Source organism: Pteropus vampyrus, unplaced genomic scaffold, assembly GCF_000151845.1.
Source record: "Pteropus vampyrus isolate Shadow unplaced genomic scaffold, Pvam_2.0 Scaffold171, whole genome shotgun sequence".
NCBI classification, from domain to species: Eukaryota; Metazoa; Chordata; class Mammalia; order Chiroptera; family Pteropodidae; genus Pteropus; species Pteropus vampyrus.
The window spans coordinates 976722-1001876 of NW_011888952.1; the positions used below are offsets into that span (position 1 = coordinate 976722).

General features: G+C 42.5%; 1 protein-coding gene across 1 annotated transcript in view; it reads right to left on the minus strand.

Annotated features, from left to right (window-relative positions):
• Window positions 1–7889: 7889 nt before the first annotated feature.
• SYN2 (synapsin II) overlaps window positions 7890–25155 on the minus strand; it is a 175514-nt gene continuing 158248 nt past the window's right edge. Inside the window, 3 exon segments of the mRNA XM_023536909.1 lie at window positions 7890–8909; window positions 11615–11864; window positions 15875–15935. Of these exon segments, the coding sequence (XP_023392677.1) occupies window positions 8774–8909; window positions 11615–11864; window positions 15875–15935 (447 nt within the window). The 3' untranslated portion in view covers window positions 7890–8773.

Genomic DNA, 25155 nt, shown 5'->3' on the forward strand with positions numbered 1-25155 from the left:
CTGTTACATTGAAGCTGGTACACGCAAGGTCCTACAGATATTGTAAAAAGCATTGCTCTACTTCCGTTCCATAGGAAGAGGTTCTTCAGAGGTTGCACTTTATAAAATTTCATTGTAAGAGGATCTATAATCATATTTTCAGATGAAAATAAAAAATATCTGATTATTTCTATGTCACTAGACAGTTGCTTGAAAAGTTTATTTTCGAGTAGGGTGTCTGAAAGAATTTTATCATATATTGGAAGCAACCTCATTTTTCAATAATATTGTCAGTCATTTCATAGGCCATGGCTTTTCTGAGAGAAATCAAACTTCAACATTTCAAAAGGATCATCTAGGGAGCCCAAGAAGAATGTAACAAACTAATGTAAAGATTTTAAAGTCAAGGAAACACCATTTCCTCTTTCCATACTACCCTCATTCACCTGAATTAGTCTCTCCTTTAATTTCTGACCCATCTTCCTGCAATATTGCAATAGCTAGTTCAAAACTATCTTTCTGAGGAATATCACCCACTCTAGGCAAAACTCCAGAGAAGGCCTATTCTCAATATCTCTTTGTCAGTATGTATTAGTCAGCTTTGCTGTAAAAACAACTCCAAAGCACCAATTGCTGATAACATGAACATGCATTTATCACTCATATATCTTTAACTACACAGCAGAGGCTAACATCTCCATGTTCCTTAGAATCTTTCCTCCCACAGAGGTTTCCCCTTTAACTCTGCCTTGCAGCATTTGGCCTCTTCTGGAAGAATCTCTTATTTTTATAACAATAATAATTTTATAATATAGTCACTTATTCATGTAGAAAAAAGAGAGTATTATTATATATGAAAGCCTTTAGAGATCAGCAGCAGTAAGCAAAGCCTCCTCTCAGAATCCTTTTACTAAACTACCACTTAATTGGATCCCCAAGTACTTTACTGTTTAACTATTTGTAATGATCTGTTCAATATCTATCTTCCCCATTAAGCTGTCAGCTTCATGATGGTAGACCCTTGATCTGTTTTGTTCATTACTATATTCTCAGGAATTAGCAGAATACCAGGCACATAGTAGGTGATCAGTATATATTTGTTAATTGATTGACTGATGCTAGACTAATTGCTTACTATCTTAGGGCTTTAAATTTTTGCATCTATAAAATCAGGGGATAAACTAGATCATCCTCAAAGTCCTTACCAGATGGAACTAATTTGTTTCATAATTAGTGGAGTGTACTGATGCCTGCAACTTACTGTGAAGTGCATTAAAAACATGATGGATGGTTGAATGCATAGAGGGATGGATAGACATGGGATAAAGCAAGAATAATACAATGTTATTTGTAGAATATAGGTAGTGAGTATAAGGATGTTCACCATACAGTTACTTCAACTTCATTTATTTTTAAATTTTCATAATAAAATATTGGGAAAATGTGGGGTTCAGAATAGCCTACAACATGGACTTTGGTAGGAAAAAAAGCCGAAGAAAATAATTCATTATAAAAATAATTAAAAGGAGTTCAAGATGCTGAATAGAACAAAGAGACAAAAGAGATACATACATGTTAATGAAATTGTGTGAATCCGCAAAAAAACTATGTAAGTAGTAGGGGCAATAAGTGTAAGAGTTTGTAAGAGCAACAATCATGGTGGACTACTAAGGTGGGCAGAAAGTGCTTCATAGGTAGGCATTATATCAGCTGGGCCTTGAAAGATATGCAATCTGGATAGGTAGTGAGAATAAGAACAGAAATTTTTAAAGGGCTGAGGATAGCTGAAAATGGTAAAATGAGTATATATGAGGAGCAAGAATGCAAAAGCAAGGACAGTAAATTTTACATCAGCTTAGCTGCAACTAAATAGGGGAAAATAAGTTTGAAAAGCAATAATGATAATATTAGGATTTTTCTTATATGTGTGAGGTACCTGCACACAGCACTTTCCATGCATTATCTAATTTAAATCTAACAGCCATATGAGGTATTACTATTACAGTTGTAACTAGTAAGGAAACTGAGGTTTAGAGAAGTTTAGTCATTTGCCCAAGGTCACACAGCTAACAAGTGGTAGAACTTTTACTGAAACCACATTTGCTTGGCCCCAAAGCCCAAATACCTAACCACTAGACATATTCCTTTTCTGGTAAATTGAGGTTAGACTCTAAGGGGCCTTGAATACCAAGATAAGGAGTTTGGGCTTCACTCTCTATGCCTGGAGACCACTGAAAGATTTTGATAATCAGAGGTTTTAAAAGAAGTGTACCTTACAGAAATAGGCAAGAGATTGAAGCCATAAAGCACAATTGTCACAATAAGAGGTGTGAATAAAGGCCCTGATCCAGAATAATAGCTATGGGGGTAAAATAAAGATATAGTCTTTAAGAAGAAATAATTTACTGACTTCTTGCTACTAATATTTTATTGAAATGTATTGATAAATTTACTGTTTAGGTGTTAAATATTCAAAAGTGTCTCTAGAGCTCAAGAGTTATATTGTATTAGCCTAGTGAAACTCCAAAGGCAACTGAGCAGCCCAAATGTCATTCCAGTCCACTTGCCAAGCCACTCACGTCTCAAGGCTAGTTTGAGGTTCTTCTGAGTTGTTCAGTGGCTAAGTTATCTAATGGGCTCCTCTGGGCCTAGTCTTGGCAATTCTCTATCATTATCCCTGAACTCCAGAGTGGCTCCAAGAAGTCCAAACTTGTTTCATGCCATTAGTATTCTCAAAGAACTATTCTCCCTTCCCCAAGAACTGGATCTCGAATAACCACAGCTTGTTAGGTAGTCACTGAACTTAACCTGATCCACCTGGATAGCTGTGGCTGTCTGCTGTGAACTGCCTGGAAGAGTTAGCTGAGGAGTAGAAATTCTTATCAAAAGACATGTACGTGGATATGAAGGCACATGAAAATGACCAGAGGGGCACCTGGAGATCATTCATTTATACACAGGGTGGGATCCTGAAACAGATTTCTGGTGTTTCTTCTCTTTGATAAAGGTGGCAGGCTAGAAAATATGGACCATGAAACAGAAAAAGAGACTTCCGAAAATATAGACCAGTAGATGGGCACGTGTACGTGTGTGTGTGTGTGTGTGTGTGTGTGTGTGTGTGTGTGTGTGTGTGTGTGTCTACAGCAATATCCAAGAGAGATAGAAAGCAGGTTCTCAGAGTGATAGGGTGTTGAACAGGAGGAGAGAACATCAGAGGGAAAGAATAATCGCATTATTTTCTCCATATGTTTATAATCAACAGGCTTTGAAGTCCAAGGAGATTTGTAGAAGGAAGAGTATCATTCAAGTGTGAGCCAAAAGCTCAGACATTGGGAAGTCCCCTATAATGAGGACTGCCACATGAGTTATTGTGAGAATCTAACAAAATGATAGAAGAATCAGTGCTTTTTAAACCATATAGTGCCTTTAAATTGCAAAGCACTATATAAACTGTGAAATACTACATAAATGTAAGGGATAATGGTTATGATTATTTGAGGAAAATATTATTCTGAAAGTCGTTTGTGACTTGAGAATTAGACAATAATGTTATTTTTAACAAACAACAGAATTTGCCCATTGAAATACATCTTCTCTCTTTCAAAATCAATAATCTTGATGGCACTTGACATTTATTTCAAAGAGAAACTATTCAAAACATATGAGACTCTTTTTCTGGGATCAATTTCCTTCAGAACCAGTTTACAAACCACACAAAATTATCTCATTAATTTATAATCACATTGTGTTTTGAACCTGACATATTTTCTAGCTTAATCATCAAAGTTGACTCCAAAAGAATTCTAAGCATTTTTTAAAAAATCAATATTCATTCCCTAAAGCAATGATTCTTAATTTGTGTGTGTGTGTGTGTTGAGAACCTGCTAAAATGTACAATACACAGAACAGTTTGCATGGGAATCTCTAGATTACCAGGTAAAGAATTCCTGATCTTCCAAGAGTTACAGAATTCAAATTTGAAGGCTACAGATCTGAGGGCAATTATTTTCTGAACATAAGAAGAACATGAATGTTTAGTCTCCCAAAGGAATTGTATGAAGGAAACCATATTACTGTAGGAATGATCATATGGTACGAGTGTTTAAAACTTAGCCCATTAGAGTCATATGTGGTCTGTGTTGTCATTTCTATAGCTGCAGTGGTTTTTAGGTGTATGTGTGTTCTTTGATAGTAGGATGCTTAGGTAGCAGCATTTGCCTCCCCAGTTATCTACCCTCAACTCACTTTAACCAACTCAAACTAAGAAAGTCATAGTACTAGGAAAAGGCATTAGTTGGGCTGAAATTGCCTTAGAGGCCTACCTGGTTCAAGGAGAGGATGATAGGCATGCTTGACTGTCCTTTAGCTCATTGGTCCTCAACCTTTTGGCACCAGGGACCAGTGCTCCTATGAAAATCTAGCGCCTGATGATTTGAGGTGGAGCAGAGGCAGTGATGCTAGCGCTGTAGAGCCACCGCAAATACAAATGAAGCTTTGCTCACTCACCTGCTGCTCGCCTTCTGCTGTGCAGCCTGGTTCCTAACAGGCCACCGACTGCAATCGGTCGTCAAGGTTCAGAGATTAGGAACCCCTCCTTTAGCTGCTCCTGGAGGAGTCCTGGCTATGGGGAGTTTGGGGCTTAACACTGGTGTTCCTTTTTATGAGACAGAGAAGATTTCTTACCATCCCCTCACACACCAACCATGGTTATATACAGACATGAGATAAATTAACTCATTTATTTCTTTAAAAAAAAATCTTCAGAAAGGGCATATTGTTCTCATTTTATAGATGAAAAAATTGAGACACAGTAAAGCTAAATGACTTATAATAAAAGCCAATTAGCTAATAATTATCAAAGCCAGAGTTTAAACTCATATTTGATTTCAGAGCCCAGGCTCTTCCTACTGCCAGCACTGCCTCTTCCCATTTCTTCCCTGGCCTCTGTGAAATGCTCCAGTTAGCATCTCCCTCCCTGAAGGGCCCCTGGAAATGAAACCCATTCATTTACCTCACAAAGAACAGTGTCCCCGAATGGCCCATCAGACACCTAGGACTCAGACTCATTTGCTTCTATTGCTAACTTCCTTCATGGCTGTGACAAGCTCCTTAAGTTGCCTGGGCCTCGGTTTTCTCATCTGTAAAATGAGAGGATAAAAGTAAATGAAACCTCCAGCTGAAAAATTCAGTGACTGAATTCTGTTTGCTCATCCCATTCCCCCAGCTGGCATGCCTATCTTGTGGGTTGCTCACCTCTAGGGCGCCGCCTTCTCTGACCACCCCAGCTACAAGTATGCTCGACGCCAACACCACGAACTGCTTGCTGTCCATTTTACACTTAAATGTCTCATCTCTTTCATTCTCTAAGTTATCTGAATTCCTCAAATATTTTTGTTTCTTTAACTCCTATACAGCATTCTAATTTATAAATAAATCAATTTGTGTTTGAATTCCCCCATGAGAGACAGTGGGTTTCCATTTTTCACAAAGGATGCTGAGACTAATATTCTTTTACGTGCCTCCTTGATTACATGTGTAAGAGATTCTCTAGAATGAATGTCTAGAAATGGAATTGCTGAGTCATAGGGTTTGTGCATTTGATACTGCCAAATTTTTCCCTGAAGTGATAGTACCAACGTCCGTTCCCACTTGCAATGTGTAAGATTTCTGTTTCCATATCCTCACCAATACCTATCAAGTTTATTTTTTTCCCCCAAACTAACATTTTGACTGCATTTGCCTTATGGCACTTACCACTTTCTTCTTTATATTTGTTTATATGCTACTGGGCTGTAAAATTTGTGAGGGCAGAATCAATTATATTCTTCCCACAAAATTTATTGATCTTAGTGAATACATAATAGAGTTGTGAACAAATAAATGATGAGCAGAATTAATTCATCTTGATCCAAGGAGATGGGGAATTCCATAAGAGTGGGAATGAGGCATTCTATCTTTATTAATATGGGATAAAATATAGGTAGGGAATCCTTATTAGTGGCAGAGATGGTTGCACAGTGGTCACAACTGGCCTATAGACCAAAGGTTTCAAGATCTATAATGGACTATCACCAAACTTTGGAAATCCCAGCATTAGATCAATTTTTATCATGGTAGTCATCCAATATTTATTGATTGTTGTATGTGGAAAATTTAGAGTCTCTGGGGCCATCTTTATTATGTACCAAGAGAGCTGTTTCTGAGTGGAACTCCCCAGCCTCTGGCCCTACCCCATTATCAAGGTTTGGATAGAATCCATGCGTCCTTTGGACTAGGGTGGTGCATGACCTATGGTAAATTCCTCCCCTTTTTGTCACCCTAGCAGTTCCAGGCTGACTCATTTTCTAAATAAGCCACTTGTGGTTTTTGGTCTGACATCAAATCTGGAAGAATGAGTAATTTTTTAAGAACCAGAATTATATTTGATCAGAAAAAGATATCTGTGTACGTTACACCAGTAACAAGTACTCCAACTTTCCCCACCCCTCCTTTCCCTGGGGCCAAGGGATATATAGAAGGTGAAGGAAGGAAGTGGGTATGGTGAGAAGAATTTTTGTGCACATCTCTTATTTTGTTAACACTTATTTTGTTATGTACATTTTAATAAAATTATATCTTGTTGTCTCTGCTAGATTAATAAAAGTAATAATAGCGAAGTAGTCAGGGCCATGAGTTCTGCTGCTTCGTTGCTTGGGTTCCAATCCCAGTTCTACCACAAACCAGTTGGGTGATCTTAAGCAAGTTATGAATCTTGATGTGCCGCCATTTCCTCATTTGTAAAATAATAGTACCTATAATTCAGGGTTGTTGTAAGAAATAAATGATTTGATATGTTAAGTGCTTAGAATTCTTCCTGGAACTTAGTAGGCACTATGGAAATGTTAGTAAATATTTCTTTCAGTCCATCACAATGTTTATACTCATTAAATGCTTAATAAATGCTTTTAAATAAAAGAATGCATTCTATTAAATCATATTTGGAATCAGGGGAATAGATGTGACTACAAGTGGTATACTCTTGGTTGGAAATGGAAGGAGTCATGAAGATCAATTCCCTTGAGCATAGGTATTTCTTACCCCGACCTTTCTGTTCGGTTTTTGAGTAGTTTGTTCCCTAGTTATATGTGTTGTGGTGGGAGGAGGGCTGCCATCCCTACCCCAGGTGTCATTCAATTGAAGTTCTACTTCTTGCTTTTTAAGTGTAAGAAGAAGGTATAGCTCTAGATCCTTGAATCCTGAAAGCATGGGCTGAGTTAGAAAGAGACCCTGGCACCAGAGAAATTCATTCTCTGACTCTCAACATCTACTGCTTGTGAGGAGAGTTAGCAAGATAGTGGCATTTGGATGAGTGTTATTTTATTGAATTAGCAGAATGGGTAACATGTCGGAAATTATTTAAATAAAATGTTAGTATGCCAATTTCTTTTTATCAGTGCAGATGTAGTGTTTATCTTACATTTGTGGTTTGGGGGAACATACTCTTAAGTACCGGAGAATCATGAAGAAGACAGAGTGAAATCCCCCAGAGCCCACCCTCCATCGTGGGCCTCTTCAGGATGCCTGGGGCTTGCAGTACTCCATTCACTGGAGCCAGCTGGTCCAGCCTCATTGGTACCATCATGTGGACTTTAGTTGAGGAGCTTGATGGACTAGACAAGTAGGTCTAACTTGGCTGCTACAGGAGCAAGAGTGGTATGCATGTCAGAAAGTCTCCAAATTTAGTAAAATTGGTAGAAATGCTGAGTTATTGAAGGAAGTCCAGCTGTCCTGGAGGAAACTGATTCACTGGGGAGGTGTCAGGAAGCCCAGCATAAGCGTCACCCCCTTGGAAACAGTTGTACACCTACAATCACACTCACGCATAAACACATTCACACACATACTGATGCAAACAGCTTCACCCTTCTAGACTTTTCCTTTCTCTACACTCACAATCACACACACATGACTCACATACACTCTCTCAGTCAAAAGGGTGGCTTAGGGGAGACCTCATGGCTGAATCAAATGCTGGTTAATGCTGCTGCTTTTATTACACCAAAGGTCTTAACATTTATTTGGAAATGAACACAAAACTGGGTATACTGCTGTTACAGTGGCATGCATTCTCTACAGTGCAGCTTTGGAGCTCAAGATCACTGCAGCACGCACACAAGAAACGCGCTCCAGAGAAGGGAAAAGGGGAAAACTGCAGATCCTTGTTCTCTCCAGTATCAGTAGATTAAAGGTGCTTCACCACGACAGCAGTTGAGGAATCTTGTGTGCTGGGCAGCTGTGTTTTAAACAGCTAAACAGGTGTGACAAGGAATCCAGGTGTGGGTAAGTTCCTAGCATTTAGAGCCAAGAGTATTTTTGGACACGTATATACTTCCCAAACAGGCAGCACTGACTAAAGGAGTGGCATGCTTAGCACTGCATCTGAACTAGGTTAAGCTACCAGGAGCCTCAATGAAGGGAATCTTGGTTTCACAAGGAAGAATAAGACACAATGGCGCTGTCACAATAAGGCCACTAAACTCACAGCAAACAATGACCTCAGAGGAAGCTCTCAGGACTACAGGAAAGCAGCTCTATCCTCTCTGATGTCAGGTGCCCTTGCTGGTTAGGCATCTGCCCTGAGACCTTCATATGGTCCTTTCTGAGCTGCACAACATCACTTAGCACGACGGAGCAGAGGAAGGGGCCACACAAGTCAAGGTCATGGGACATCACCACCAAACGTGGTTGACTGTTGTTGGCAAATGTCTCAGATGCCTTTCCCGGTTGGGCTGGGAGCCCTCATGTGTCTGGAGAGCTAATCTGAAAAAAGGCTGGCAAAGGACTTCCTCAAGCTCCGGATGGTCTCTGCTTTGGCTTCATCCTCATTGGTTGAAGACCGGAAGAAGGAGGACTCAGAGAAGCTGAAGGCATTTGTCAGGGACTGCGACTTGCTTGAAGATAAAAACCAGAGAGAACATGAGACGGTGGTGTTCCCAGCCAGGTAGGGAAGGACGATGACATGAAGATACACAACCAGAACCCCATGCCCGCCCCAGGGAGAACAGGGTAATAGAGAAAGCCAGCAGAGGTCCTGCTACCAGGACTCTGGGAGGTCCCTGTGCTATTTTCTTCACCTTCGGTGCTGCTAAAAAAGGAAAGGGTGGGGGCAGTGAGGGAGAGAGGGAGAAGGGGGAAAAGAGAGAAGAGAAAGAAGAAGGGTAAGAGGAAGAGGGGGTGACTCAAAGGATGTTTCTTTTATTTAATGCTAAAGGGACCATAGGCTAAATTTCAAAGGCTCTTGGTAAGTACTAATCTAGGAATCTCACACCCTTCCCCTCTTATGAAATGTAGCAACTATGGGCCTATGGACTCTTGCACTGTGTTTTCCATCAACTGTGAAGTAGTGGAACCAGCATCAGAAGACCCAGGTCAACGTCTTGGTTTCTTATTTGCATTATGCAGATGTTTGGTGAAATGATCTCTAGCCCTTTTCAGCAATTTCATTATGTTTTTTTCTTTGATCCCAAAAGAATCTTTTGGCTTGGCACAAACTCTAATGGTCAATTTACCTGTCCTTAAAATGAACATAATATCACCCTTTGCAGCCTTCCTAAGAGGAGCTTTAATATGAGGTCTGTGGGGTTCAGAGTATCCAGGGGCAAGATACAGTCGGCCCTCCAAATCCATGAATTTAACCAACCGTGAATAAAACATATTTGAAAAAAAATCCCAGAAAGTTCTAAAAAGCAAACTTGAATCTGCCATAAGCTGAGCACTACACTGAATCCATGTGAACGAAGATGTGTAGGCATACCCTGCGGTAGCCTATATGCAAATATTGCACCATTTTAGATAAAGGACTTGAGCATCTGCGGATTTTGGTATCCCCAAGGTGCCCTAGAAAAAATCCCCTGTGGATGCTGAGGGACAACTGTGCATATCATGCCTATACAAGGTTATTGGATAGGTTTCTAATGAAAAAACCCAAATTGCAGATATTTTAGGGACTTTGGAGGCAAGAAGGTTGAGGGGAGGCCAAGCCCAGCACTCTAGACGAGGACCAGAGGTCTGATGTCTCCAGTGGCCCATCTTCTCTCCTTCTTGACTTCTACTGTGTCTCTTTCCTGCTGGTTTCTGGCTCCAGAGCTCTTCTTCAGGTGTCTTAGAACTCCCAGCCTTCCCCTAAATTCGAGGTGCAGTCCCAGAAACTCCCTTCTACAGAAGTGTGTGTGAGCAGTTTCTCTCCTCCTGCAGTGACTGTGAACAGATGCCCCACCTCTCATTAGGGCTGGGGACAAGCCCCATCGTGCTGGTTTCTGGGAGAGGGGACTCTGCTGCATGCACAGGCTGAGGACACAGGGTATAAGCCTCTCACTTGTCATCAGATGCTGTCTCTATTCAACAACCTCAGGCCAGAGGAAGTGATAACCCAAAGATCTGCCCTTAGACTTGGGCCAGAGTTGGCTAATGAGAAGGTAGAAAAGATTAAGAAGACAGCACACACATTTAAAAAAAAAAAGGGGGTTGAGAGGAAGTTATGGGGCAGGTGAGAAATGAAATGTGCCACTGGCCAGAGCTGGGGAGCAGGAGTGAGTGATGTTCCTCCTGTCAGGAAGGACTGGAAGACCAAGAGAAAGTGGTCATCTGGACCACTGGAGCCCCAATCCTGGCTCTGTCACTAATTAGCAGAGTGACTTTAAAAAGAAAATGAATCAAATCTCTCTGAGCCATATTTCTCATCTATGCAATGACTAGATAATCTCTAAGTGGCTCATTTGAGCCCTAAAATTCTACAGCTCCCTTTTTCCCCCTCTCTAAAGATTCTCATCATTTTACTCTGGGAAACAGTGATGCATCTCTACCATTTTCCCAAGGCTACAGCTGTGCGTGCTGACAATGATGACAGAGAGTTGTTTGAGGAAATTGAAGAGAGGCATCTCTGGTTCTGTGGGAGAGGGTAGAACTGACCACCATTCACACCCAGGTGCTGTCCCTCCTAAGTACAGCTATACTGTTTCCTAGGGGTCCTCAGTTCTTCCTTTAAAGCAGAATAGTACAATGGGAGCTTTTAGGGTTACTCATGGGAATGTGGGAACCCCTCAGGATGGAGTTCCTCAGGGCCTCTATCTGGGCCTTACTTCCCCTTTTCCTTCTGGGCCTTGCTGATTTCACACCCTAAACTGTGAGTCAGAGGCAAGAAAAAGGATTTTTTTTTTTTTTATAGAGAGAGAGACACACACACGCACACAGAGAAAGGAATGGAAAAAAGAGTAGGAGACAGGATTAAAAAAAAACAACAACCCTAACCTAGTATAAGAATAGGAGAGGGAGTAGTAACTCTGCTTTATTGCTAGTCCTCAGGAAGAAAGGGGAGGATTTGAGCTTCTAGACCTTAGACTTTCACTTCCCTCTTTTTTCTCCTCCCCAATCAACCTCTATCAGGCACCCAACCTCCAACAAAACAAAACAAAACAAAACAAAACAAAACAAAACAAAACAAACAAACAAACAAAAAACCAAAACCCCCCCAGAACCCCACAAAAATATCTATAGGAGGAACCCTGACTGAAGGTGCTTTCTAGCAGCTCTGGAGCCCAAAGTCTGCGAGGAGGGGCAGGAAGAGGGGTGAGGAAAGAGCTGCTGAGTTGTCTCTTACTTGAGCTGTGGGTGAGGCTGGGGCTTCTGTGGTGGAGCAGCCGGGGGTGGCTGGGCTTCTGCCAGGGAGCTGCTGCTGGAGGGTGCATCTCCGTGGGTGGTGGGGCCTCCCGGTCGCTGAGGAGCCGAGAAGGAGGAAGAAGAGGAGGAGGAGGAAGAGGAGGAAGGTGGCACTGATGGTCCGGGGGGAGGCCGGCGTGGAGGCAGCACCTTGCCTGGGGGTTGCATTCCTTGGGGTTGCCCAGGGCCCCCTAGGTTCAGTACAAGAAAAACTTCATAATTCAACCATATCAAAGGGTTTCCTTGTTAAAATATATGTCTCAAAGGGTGTGGTTAGTTAATTACCAAAAGGATAAGCTCTATTACAAGAAGCCACCAGAGGCTCTGAAGGACTCCGGAGTGAGTTGCTGGTTACCCTCATACATCACTACTACTTGCTCCTCCTCAGAGACACAGCACTGCAGTCACAGCAGAAGTTGGGAAGACAGGGAAGAAACTATAGGATGGCGGCCCTGATCAGAGGTGAGCTCTCTTACAGAAGACCCCCCAGATCAGAGGGACCCCACTTCTCTTTCCCAGAGGTTCCTCAGGCACTGGCCAACTTGCCCCATGGTTGACTAGGAGGTCTCAAGTTCCACACAGCAGACAGCACAGGGCGGTGGAAAGAATGGTCTGGGAATCAGAAAACCCATGACGTAGTCTATCGGTGATTCCTTGAGCAAGTCAGCAAACTTCTTTGGACCTCAGTGTTTTCAATCATAACACTGTTAAAAAGCAGGTCTTAGTTTTAGTTATCTTTCAAGACGGTAGTGTTTCAAAGATTATAATGGATAAGAAAGCTTTTCAAAAAGTATTCTGTGCCTTATGATCATTAATGATCTGTGACAAATTATTTTTATGGAGCTAGCCTTTGTCCCGCTCTGAGCCTACATGTGTCTGATTGCCACACCCCGCCCAACCAGGGCTTCATTTTAGCATTAACTTACACTCATACCCATAATGAATCTTTTGTTTCTAGGCACTTTTTTGCCTCTTAGTACCATTTTAAGGGCTCTAGTCCCTTTCGGGTGAGTATGGTGAAATTCTCCAGAAATCCAAGCCCCATTTCCACCTTTGGGTGTTGTGGGCACCATCTGGCAAAGAAGACACCCCCTCAGAAAAAAAAGAGGACGAAGATACCCTTTTCCCAGCATAAGACAGAAAACCATCTGGCAACCTGGAGAGAAAAAAGGCCATCCTTCCTCTAGGGGTCGATAGGCAGGAAGTATGGTACCAGATTGCTCAGATTTTGCAGAGGGGCTTCCTATACTAAGAAATTGAAAGATGTTCCCATCAGCACATACGAACTAGTAGAAATGATGTATACCTGGCCTGGAAGATCCAATCCCAGAGTCCATATCTATGGGCCTATTAGAAGGAGTAGGCTTATAGAAACTCAAGAGCAGCTAAGAGTTGCAACTTTGTTTTCTAGAAACACCAGAATACTTGCATCCTCTGGAGAGGCAGAATTCTATGTCTACATCACTATGTCTATATCCATGATTGTCAGTCCATTTCCCCACTCCATGGCATGGGTTCCAGTTTATCATCAAGTACCAATTAATACCGGAGTTAGTTACACATAAATAAATACATAAATGAATAAATGGAATTTTGCATTTGCATGTTTAAGAATTTCCATGTTCAAATTAGATAACTATTGAAGATGACAGATTAGCAGATTAATTCATATTAATTAGTCTTTGCCTTTTCCAAAGTTTGGCATCATTTATATTAGCATTTTCTTATAAAGTGCTGCAGGTTGATAGCTCAGCATCTTGTACCAGAAATCTGAGTACTTTCCCACCTCTAAAGAGATGCTTGAATAGCCAGAAACTTTACAACTTAACACTGAAGACAGATATAACTTTTCCTTTATTGCACATTAAGCTGTACAAGAGAGTCACAAAAGAGAGGTACTTCAATCACACTTCCAGCATTGGCTGAGTTTCTCCCAGCTGGATCGGTACAAAAAAAGGGGACAACATCAGAAAAGAAATGGGTACAAAACACCTGAATGGCAATCCTATACTGTGACATGGATGTCCCCCAGGACATAGAATTGTCCTTTAGCATGCTGCCTGAGGGCATATGACAGTCAGGGTACACTGTCTGTTTGTTTTTGGCAGTTTCTTCCCCACCTGAGAGACCTTGGCTGATACCACCCTGGAGCCTGACTGAGTTCAAATGGAAAGATTGTATTTGCGGTTCACAAATGTCACATGAAAAGCACCTAGATGTTCACACTGATAACATGCAGAGAAGCAACACTACCATCAGCTCACCACTTGGACAAAAAATAAAAATAAAAATAAATAAAATGTGTTTCTTCATTCTAGAAAATGTTGCTTTATTCCCTTCTATCATTTAATCGAATTGGGAGGTATTTAAGGACCTGATTCTTATGTAACCCACCTGGAAGTATGTAAATATATATATGTGTATATATATATATATTTATTTACAGATTGACTGCCATCATCATCTAAAGGAGGATCACAGACAACATTCACTTTCTGTGCATTTCCCTATAGCTTCACAATTTGCCAGCAACCAAAGGAGAAACCAGGGCAGTGCCCCTTGACACACAAATCATGTTACATACTACCAACACTAGTTATTCCTCAAACCTGATAATCCAGAACAGTGACATATTAGCATAGAAATGAGAGAGAATGTAAAAGTAGAGCCAGAAGCATTTCTTCTAAAACTGCTGGCATGAACTTCCATGGACCGTGGTGCTAGAGGAGGGAGTTGGTGCCCATTCCCAGTGTGGCCAGGAGGTGGCAAGATGAGGCACTGAACCAAAGGTCTGGTTTAATTAACTACCTCATCACTACCAGAAGGAAAGAGAACAAACTGGTGAGGGTTCTTCAAGAACCACGGCTGTGCTGCCTCTGCCCCAAATACAACCAAGCTGAAATCTGAGACAGTTTTTCCCAGAAAAGATAAAGCTCTTCATTATCTGGACTCCAGAGGGCTCTTAGAACAGCTGAAAACTAAAGCCGGAGTCCACTTAAGGGTTCTGCAGGCAGTGTACCCACTCAAGTGAAATGGGACATTTTTTATTTGATCTTGTGTTATGATGCCTCAGGAGAGGCCAAGAGCAAAATGGCTGAATCCTTCCCAGACTTTCAGTAGCTCCCTGCATTCTATATCTAAAACTGCTAAAGATCATCTCTGTACACAGGTCAAGCTTTGGGGACTGTGAAGAAGCCTCAGTTCTACAGAAGCGCACACATGGCCAATTCAGAAACAGCAACAAAGAAGAAACAACTTAAGGGGACTGAGATCAACATAGAAAATACAAGTTCACTTTGATTGATATTGCACATCAGCGGCCCCATTTTTTTTTTTTGTCTAATCTCATAGCTAATTAGTTCATAATAAAAATGAAGGGTACACTGGGATGTAAAATACAGAACACATTCCTGCAAATAGCTTGTTCTTTGTATTTCACGTAATCACTAAAAACACAAGAACTTTACAGGCACAGCCAGCCGATTCACATAAACTCAAACTGCACCACATTTTAGCAAATGGAGAAAAAGGTAGATGACTTCAGATTCAATGGATGAAGCTATGGAAATTAGACCTTGAAAATCTCTTAAACTTCTATCTATTTACCCTAGTCATGCAGAAAGGAAGCAAAAAGCACAGTTCATTGAAGATCCCAAGCACATTCATGGAGGTAAGCAGGAGGTGGGGGGTGGTTTAATCTGAGCCTGGGATGAGGGGAGCAGGAGAGGAGTTGGGTTTTGTTTTTGTGGTCTTTGTTTCTCCCCTGTCCAGCCCCTATTCCTGTTTCACCCCACACTGTGTAATCTTTAAAAAATACTATCAAACCACCCAGAAGATACAGTCACACTGGACTTGGGAGAGGCACAATTCTTTTGTATACTGTTGACAAACAGCCCTGGAATCACAAGTTATACAGAGAAACATAAGTGAGCATTACAAGCACGAACAGGAACAGGTAAACAACCAGACAGAGGAGCTGACACTGCATAGGAAAAACACAGTCCAGTCAGCATTGAAAAAGCACAGAAACGGCACCAATGGGAGGGTCTGTTGCTCCCCTCCCCACTTTCCTTTCTTTCCTTAAATGTTTTTGGCTTAAAATTTCTGCTTTGAAAAATTAACTACCAATCACTTTAAGAAGCTTGGACTTGTTTTGGCCCTACTGCAATGCCATTACAGTCGAGAATATACTGTAAACAACCTTGGGGGGGTGGACGCTGAGGTGGGGTCTTGCTGGAGTCCGGATCCTTAAGTGTTCCACTCTGGAAGACAAAAATGCAAAAAAGATAAAAACAAAACTCCAAGCAGATTCCAAAGAGAAACCTGTGGCTCTGTGGCATGGTTACAGTGGGATCTATGGGATCCAGTGAGATTTGGCCCAGAGGCTTCTGCTGTTCCAGAAATGCCTCAAAGGGGCTCTCTCTCACCTCTGGGGTGTTGCCGGGGCATGGCATAGGCAGTCTAGGGCTTGGAACCATTCTCATACACAATGTCTGAGACCTCCTCAGCCCCTTTTTCATTTTGCCCACTTACAGATTTATTCTTTCTGGAAGCTTTGAATTTTCTAACAGCATCTGGTTTATTCTATGGGAGCTGCCTGATGTCCAGCTCCCCGTGATACTCAGAGGCCTGGCTTCACGAAGAAAAGGAGGGATCAACACCAAACTCCAGAGAGCAAGTTGGGTTTTAGGCGACTCCAGGGCCTGGAGAGCCGGGGAAGTGGTGGGTGTGTGTGTGGAGGGGAGGGGGGCGGGGGCGGGGGGAGTTAGACCAGGTGACTTGCCTAGACTTGGCTCACTTCTTGTGGGAGTTAACTACCGGGTGAGATCAGCTGTGGGTCTAAATCAGGGGGGTCAGAGTCACTCCGGGCTGGCTGGAACTTTCACAGGGAGAGACTTGAGGGAGGGGGCAGTTGTTTATTTCCCAGAACCCTTCTTACCCAGAGGGAAGGAGTAAGATGTTAATGTTTGTAAAAGTGCTCAAGGCCAAGCTGTTTTCCCTCTCAAAGAATATCACTGCATTTTACCTAACAACAGGACTTCACTCCCAAGCTTCCTCTCCTCCCAGCTGTGATTCTGATTATGCCCTGACAGGATCAAAGATGCATGTGACTTCAGTTTGTCTAATATTTGTATTAAAGGCAGTGAGCTTTTGGAGCTTGAATTCAGCACAGGGGAAATGCTCTCTAAAGCCTAAGGGCTGCCAAGTGTGCCAATGGTGATGTCAAAGAGGGAGCTTCTGAGGCAAGGCTGCAAAATGGGCTGAGTTATGTCTTTAGCACTCTCCCACTTCCTCTCTTAGTGCTCCTCTCCCCTTGTGACACTTCCCCCCACTCCTCAAGCCCTACTCCCACGTTAAAACTGTTTCTCCTGTTCCCCATTTCCCATGGAGCTCTGATTTTGGCCACCAATCTCCCCTCCTGCCTATTAAGTCCCATTTTTAGCTCCACTACCAGGAAAACAGAAGTATTACCCTTTCTAGTATCATGGTCTTAATAACAGCATTGCCTAAAACTGTTCTGCTTAGATTATTTCAGATGGAAGGAAGAAGTGGGCCTTTAAAATGCACTTAGTATCCCACATTAGAGAGCATTATATCTATAATCCCCAACCTCACAGATCACAGCAAGAACATGACACTTGTTTCACTTCTTCCAAGCACTCTCATGGAATCCAGGAGGCTTGGTCTGAGCTGTGGCACTGAAATATCCAGATCCAATAAGCCAGCTAGAGACCACTCCATTCCATTAGCCATCAAGACTCATCATTTTTTTTCCCTCTTGGCATCTAAAATTCACCATTTTCTCTTCACCAACCCTGATCAGGCCTGTATCATTTCTTGCTTGGACTACTAGAATAGTCTCCTAATTCTTTAGTCTCGTCTCTCTCCAATTTATCTTCTCCATGACTACTTATTATCCTTCTAAACTCTTTCCTTAATTGCATCACTTTACTGCTCTAAAAGATTTATAGCTAATACTTTGTATATGCTAGGTAACATGATGGAAACTTTTATGCACTATGTCTCTTAAACCTTACAACAGCCCTATGAGGTAGAAACTATTATAACATCCCTAATTTTAGATAAAGAAACTGAGGCACAACTAAGTCAGGTAATTTGTCCAGGTTCATACAGTAGTGGCTAATGCAACTGGAATGTGAGTCCCAGCAGTCTGATGCTCACTTTCTCATTACCTAGAGAATAACATCCACGTTCTTCAGCCTGACATCAGGAACTTTCTTTAGCATGGTTAGAAACAATCCCTTGAGCCATTCTCCCTCATGTCCTAATCACACCTGCTCCTATCAGGCCTGACCTCTCAATGTTTATTCTCTAATCTAGGCCACTCCATTGTTTATGGTGAGTACCCTCCAGGAGTACTTTTTCTCTCCTTTTCTACCAACCCAATCCAACACATCCTAGAGGTCTAAGTTAAGTTCTATCCCATTCATGAAATCTCCCCTCCTGACTATCCATGTCAATTGTCATCTCTTCTCCAAACTCCTATAATAGCACTTAGGAGACTCATACTACTGAAGAGGGCATCTGCAGTGTTAACTTGTTGTCCTGAAGACTGGGATGATGCTTCTAAGAAGACAGCCAGATCCTTGAGGGCATGGACTAAGTGTCTTCATCTTCCCATGAATTCCTAACAAATATAGTGCCCTTTTTTTTTTTTCCAAAGAAAATTTTGGATATGTGGCCTAATATGGGAATTAATTATTAAAAGTTAAAATAGAATCAGGGATAATTTTGGAATATTCAAAACTTGTCATTTTACGAACATCATCAAGCACAGGGCTAAGCATAAGAGGTCCTTAAATGTTTGTTAAATAAATGAACATGTAACAACTATAATGAAAATCCAAAATGGAGCAGACTATAAATCTTTTAAAAGAAAAACATTGTTAACCGCTCCCCCTTTTTTAAAAAAAAAGGTTTAAAATGTTAAACTATATTTTACTTGGTATTAACTCTGGTGAGCAGATCTGAAAATGCTCAGGTTAGGGAATGAAACTTGAGGCCTGTTATAGGTGCCTGTATATCAATCTCAGAGGTAAAGACAAAACAAGCCTCAAAGCAGCAATAATTGCTCCCACCAAGATGGTCTAACTTAGCCAAGCTGGGGCATTTTGGGCCCAACACTTCTTTCCTGTTGTGATCTCTTCTTTCTCTTAACCTGGCTGCTGGATGAGAAGTCTGGGGCCAGGATATAGTATTTGATATTAGGAGCATGGAATATAAGGGTTGCCTTTTTACCTGGAGCTGGGCATTAACCTCACTCCCCGAAACACACACACACACACACACACACACACACACACACACACACACACACACACACACCACCCAAGTCTACAATAGCAAGTCTTTATGATGGGGTTGCAGAATGATTAAGGAATTGGGCTTTTGGGTTAGGCAGACCTTGAGTTAAATCTAAACCTACCACTTAACTAGCTTGTAACTTTGGGCTAGTTATTTTGCCCCTCTGCACCTGCCTTTCAAAAGGTTTTTGTGATATAAAGATTGATTATCTATCCATCTATCTATCTATCTATCTATCTATCTATCTATCTATCCAGATATCTATAAGCACCTGGCCCTGGTAGGTGCTAAATAAAATATAATAGATGCTGGTGATGGTGATACTGATGAGGTCTTTTCCTCAGAAGCTCCATTGTTTCCTAGGTCTCACTCCCATGATGGAATATACCATGCAGTGGGCTCCCATTCCTGGGCTTCAGAGAACTTTATTCTGTTGTAATGGTACAGCCTCCTCTGGGCTCTCTCACAAGCCATTAGAGTTATGCCCTCGTTGCCTGATAGGGATGTTCAGATGAAAGGCAGCAAAATTCATAGTTTGTGGAGCCACTAGACTGGCTCTTGGCAGTTCCCTCCCCCAGGGTGTTACCCTGTACCACTGATGGCTGCCAATGAATCATCTTGGGCATTGGTCAAGAACATCTTAAGATTTCTTCTCCCAGAGAATTGTCATTGTCAGAGAAAGTTATGGAAGACCATAGAGCACAAGGGCAGAACCAGAGCCAATGGGCAGAAGCCCCAGCAGAATAGACTTTCACTTTTTGGAAGAACTTTGTATAGTTAAAACAGTGCAAGAGGCTGTCTTGGGAGGTGGGTGTGTCCATGCAGAGGCTAGAGAATTACCTGGCAAAGATACTGAGAATATGCCTTCATTAATTATGAGACAGAGATGATGAACACTATAGTTCCTTCCAACCCTGAGAATCTATGATTCCAGGAAAAAAACTTTAAAATCCCATATATAAAGCTTTAATGGGATAATTCCAGACACTCATAGGATGAGATGACAGGAATAATAATGTCATGAAGACAGGCCCTACCTCTCCAAGCCATAGAAGTATACAAATAAGACACCCAAGGATGAACTGTGCCCAAAAGTTCTATTCCGAAAGCTTCAAGGGAACAGCTCCAGTCCTGTGGGAACCTGGGAATGTGTCTTGGCCTAGGGAGCTTCTCCTGCCCTAGGCTCCACAAGATTGTGGACGGAAGACTTCCCAGGAGCTACAGGAGGCAGAAGGAGCGTCCCCTAGGACTGTCCCTTGCCAGGCTGAGACTCTCTGCTCTGCCCACAAGGCTTCTGTCTGCTGGGGCTGAGGGCCTACTCCCTGTGGGGTTTGGCTACCATGGGATCTATCTCCAGTCACCAAGAGCTGCCTGGGATGCCAAATTCCACAGAAGTCTGGCCACTCTGGCGTCACTGCCAAAGACTGGCCTACAGCCAGCCCGCAACAGGAATGCATGGCTGGACTGAGATGCAGTTTCTCTCAGGACGTTGAGTTGACTTAAAACAGGTAAGAATGTGAAGTCTAATGCTTGTGCCCAGCTGCACACAAAAAAGAAGGTGAAATAAATGGCCTTATAGTAGCATAAGGAAAAAGACTACAACTACAACTACCCTGGGCTTAGAGATTGAAAATAAGCTCAGAGGATGTCAGTTTGTAATGCTGCTGCCAAAAATCTAATGCAGCTGGAGGTGCATCAGAGTTTCAAAAAGGGGAGGCCACAGGTCCAATAATCTTTTGGCTGATAAACCTTACAAGAGAGCACTGCAACCAGTTCTGGGTAATTCTTTTAAGGGGGACTTGGGTGGAATAAAATGGGTACACAGAGCAGATAGGATGGTGAGAAGTAAGGAAATGACATCTTTCCAGATGTGACTTTGGGAAAATTCCTTAATCTCTGAGTCTCAATTTACCAAATGGGCCAATTATAAAGATTAAATGAGGTAAAATAGAAGCATTTAAGACAGAGTAGAAGATCAAAGTTAGTCTAATGTAAATGTGAACAAGGTCAAGGGCTGGCTTGGAAGTAGTGAGTCTCCTGGCATTTAGAGGTATTTAAGCATGGCCTGGACAATCTCTGGTCAGAGATACTGTAGAAGGGGCTCACATAGTTGCAGGAAGATGACTTCTATAGGCTCTTCTGGCTCTGGGCTTCCATTAATTCCTTCATAAATTTTTCAGTTCTTTAGGTGTCTAAGATTTGAGACAAGCCCTTCATAGCTGTGGAGCCTTAAGCCCAGCAAGACTCCAGGGCTATTGAGCCTGAGCAGAGGTATCCTGCAGGCACAAGCTTTGACGGGTTTAGCAAGAAGAGTATGCTGCTGCACTCCATAAAAGCCAACTGAGCTTGTATCCTGCTATGCTCAATCCACTAGGCTTTAGTGATGAGAGAAGCCAAGGAGACAGGAGAGAGCTGGTGAAGCTCCGACTCTTCCAGGTTGGCAGGTTTAGCACTCAGCTGTCAGGAGGAAGAGAGCAAAAATTTCCCTTATACAGGGTCACAAAGGCCCCGCTCTACCCATTTTTACCAGCTCTGTACTCTGGTAGGGGATCCAGAAGATCCAGCTCTCCTGCTTACAAGCTGTGTGATCTTAGACAAGTCATTTGCATTTTCTTTGCGGATATGTGAAACAGAGATAGAAATACCAGCCCAAACCATCTCACATAGGGTTATGAGGCTCAACATAATGGCTGTGCTTTATAAACTGTAATGTGGTAGGCCAAATGTTCATATAAGTGAACTTCATTAATATTATTCAATAAAATCAGTCCAAAGGATGGTAGGATTTCATGTATCAGTAGAGAAGATATTGTTGGGTGGCTTCCTGTCAACTGGTGCATAGTAGTTCAATGTGTGGGGGATTCTGGGCTAAGCTATACCACACCCTCTGTATATCACTGATTAGTTCCAGCAAGGTCTCTGAAGATACAGAAAAGTCACTTCAGAAACAGTATTAGCTCTTGAGCTGACTGGAAAACAAATCACTGGTCAGATAGAGAAACCAAGCCCATGATGAAGGTTTTTGTCAAAGGCACCTTTAATTTGCCATCCTGTGGCTTCCAGCAGACAAACTGGGAGACAGGACCTCCTGAGGTCCCAGCAGAATGGAAAGCTGAGGAAGGAAAGACATTAGTGACTCAACTCTTAAGAGTTGTTGGCCTCAATCCAACTGCCCCCACCAAGGAGGAAGGCCTGTGCTTGCTCAGCATATCTGAGACAGGAAATTGGGAAAGGGTCTCAGGGTCTGGCCCTAGGAAAGAGGCCAGGCCAAGCTTTTTGTTCCACATGCCACAGAACTATTCTGATCGGTTCCCCCAGGCCCTGCTCCCCCAGTCTGGGACCCCAGGGGGAATGAGGCAGCAGGAAGGAATGTGGTCAGGAGGTTGTAGGTTCAGTCAGAGCAAAGGGAACAGCATGTTTTCAGGCACCTTGGAATCTTTCTGGGATCACCCCTGTAGTCACCAATGCCCACATTCCTTCCTCTGAAAGGTTATATTAAAGGTGCCCAAAGATGAGCTCTTCCTCCTTCTTTTGTGAGGGAAATTGCTATTCTGAAGGCAGAGCTCATTGCTTGGATTGGGGCCCTCCCTTAACCAGTGATTTCCTAAGGATATAAAACATGTCCCATGGGGGCAGTCCATGAGACCTATGGGGGCACTGAGGGCCAGGTCACCCGAAGTCGGAATGTCAGCTTCCAGTGATTAAAGATGTCCCTAAAAAGTTAAGATAGCCCCAAAATAGTCAGTTTCCCTTAATAGTCTGTTAAGGGATCTAGTCACTAGCGACTTTATCTGAACCTGCCTCAAATCTCCTCAAATTTTCAGTTTATCCTCACTGGGGAACAAATTCCCTAAAGCCAGTCCTGCTGTGGGAAGCAGGAAGGCCTTTCATTTGTCCTAAATTTACTTCTTCTAAGCTAAGTGAGGTTCTCTTAGTCCCATGTTTGGGATCTGAATTGTGCCCCCTTTCTAACTGTGTGGCCCTTTAGAATCCAATGAAACCCTTTCTCAGCCTTGGTCTCCTTGCACTCAAGAGACCTCATCTTTTCAAGCCTTTGTGGCTGGAAAGACCTAGCTGGAAATGTTTTGAATATCTCTTTCGACCAGAGAGCCAGTAAAAAAGGACTGGTAGAATATCCTACCAGAGACCAGAGGTTATTAGGATCCAGTCCTTCAAGTCTGAACTCTCATCACTGCCTTTTCCAGGTCTGTGGCTAACAACCAGCCTGGATCATAGCATCTCAGATCTAGAAAGAGATTTTAAAAGTTACCTGGTCCAACAGCCCTAGCCTCCAGCCTACCCTTTTACAATGTCCCTGACAAGTGGCTCATCGCGTTCCTGCTTGAACACTGGCAATGACGTAGCAGTCACACACCACTTCCCAGAGCAGCCATTTTCTCTCTCAGTGTTAACAGTTTACTCCCGTCTTCCAGAAGTTTTACTTTTTGGCACCAATTCTATCCCATGACAGCTATCAGAGCGCCAAAGATATTAAGTCATGGGGCTCCTTAAGACTATTGCTCTTCAACTGCAGCTCCTTTAACTCTTAATCATAAAATACATTTGCCAAATTCCTCAACCTCCCGGTTTTCTCTCCTCTAAGGACATGCCAGTGAGGGTTTGTCCTTGTTATACTGTGACCTTCAGACTGGAAACAACATTGCAGGTGTTGGTCTGATCAGCTCAGAGTAGAAGAGGCTCATCTTCTTCTTGGATACTATATATGTATTAATGCTTCCAAAGGCTGAGTCTTAGAATCACTTCTCATGGATCTAACCACAAACCAAATAGAAAGCCCATTGGTGTCTGAAATCCCTCCATTAGCAATTTAGTCCTTTGGCCCTGGAAGATTTTATAGGGAAATAAAAAGAGTGGAAGCATTGTAATGAGAAATTGAAAGATCAGCCACATAAAGGAGAGCACCAGGATGCCACCTCTACTGGCATGACCTGAAGGCTCTGTCCAACTGAAGTTCTCTCTCTGGTTCCCATGAGTCTCAGGAGTAGCCCACAGCTCTCCAGGGACTCAGGATGTAAGGCCCAGCTCTGATTTCCGACAACAAACCCCAAAGGTCAGTGAACGTGAGGGTGGATAGGAAAGCAGGGTATATAGGTAGGAGGTTCTGGAGGTATATAGCCTGGAGGCTTTGGCCATGACTGGCCACCAGGTGTCACTGCCACCTTAAGAATCATCTCCCTAAAACACTTTAGAGTCAATGGGCAGCCCCAGAGCTGGCAGTCTAGCCGAAGCTAAGCTGTCATCAACCAGATAAGGCTTTGCCACTCTCTTCCACGCTTTTAGAGACACAGCCATTGCCTCTTACACTCTTGCCTTTATTCCTTTAAACTGGGTATAGCAGCTAGCCTGGGTCCACTTCTATGGCTCTGTTTTCTATGATTAATCCATCTTAGGCTAGGGGGCTGGCTGACAACAAGGTTGGGTGTGACCTCTGGTCTCTGGTAGGATATTCTACCAGTCCTTTTTGGGTGTACTCTTCTCAAAAAAAAAAAAAAAAAAAAAAACCAAAAACCAAAAAACAAAAACAAAACAAACCACTCAGGAGCTATAGGCAAGGATGGAAAGAAAGGTAGACAAATGGCTAGTCATAAGCAGCCCCAGTCTTGATCTAGAATATTGAGCAAGAAGCAGCTCCTAGGGCTTGTGACTCAGGCCCAAAGTGACAGAGCCACAGAAGAGAGTGGCTTGACTGTGTGGAATGGCACAGGAGTTAGTGACAGCACCTAAGGGCTCAGTTCATCACGTAAAGTCCTGGCTGGGACCCAGGTAATGGCTTTTGGTTTACATCCCTTTCATTTGCATACTACCAAAATCATTCTTAGGATCCTAAAACCAACTCCAATATGCCACCATGGCTGTTAAAGACTCATTCGACAAATATGCTTTATAATGGCATATTAAGGGGAAGGAGAGATGGGAGTGGTTTACCAGGGTAGGAGGAGTATTTCATCACAGCCATTGTGTAGAATTGCGATTGCATTATGATAATAAAAAGCAGACTGACCTCGTTTTTTATTGTTTAACTTTATTATAAACAACTAACTGAACCTGAGCTGACCACTTCTACCCACCCACCCCTTAGTATAACCATGATATATTCAATGGCTACTAGGTGCTAGCTACTCAGCCAGGCCCTAG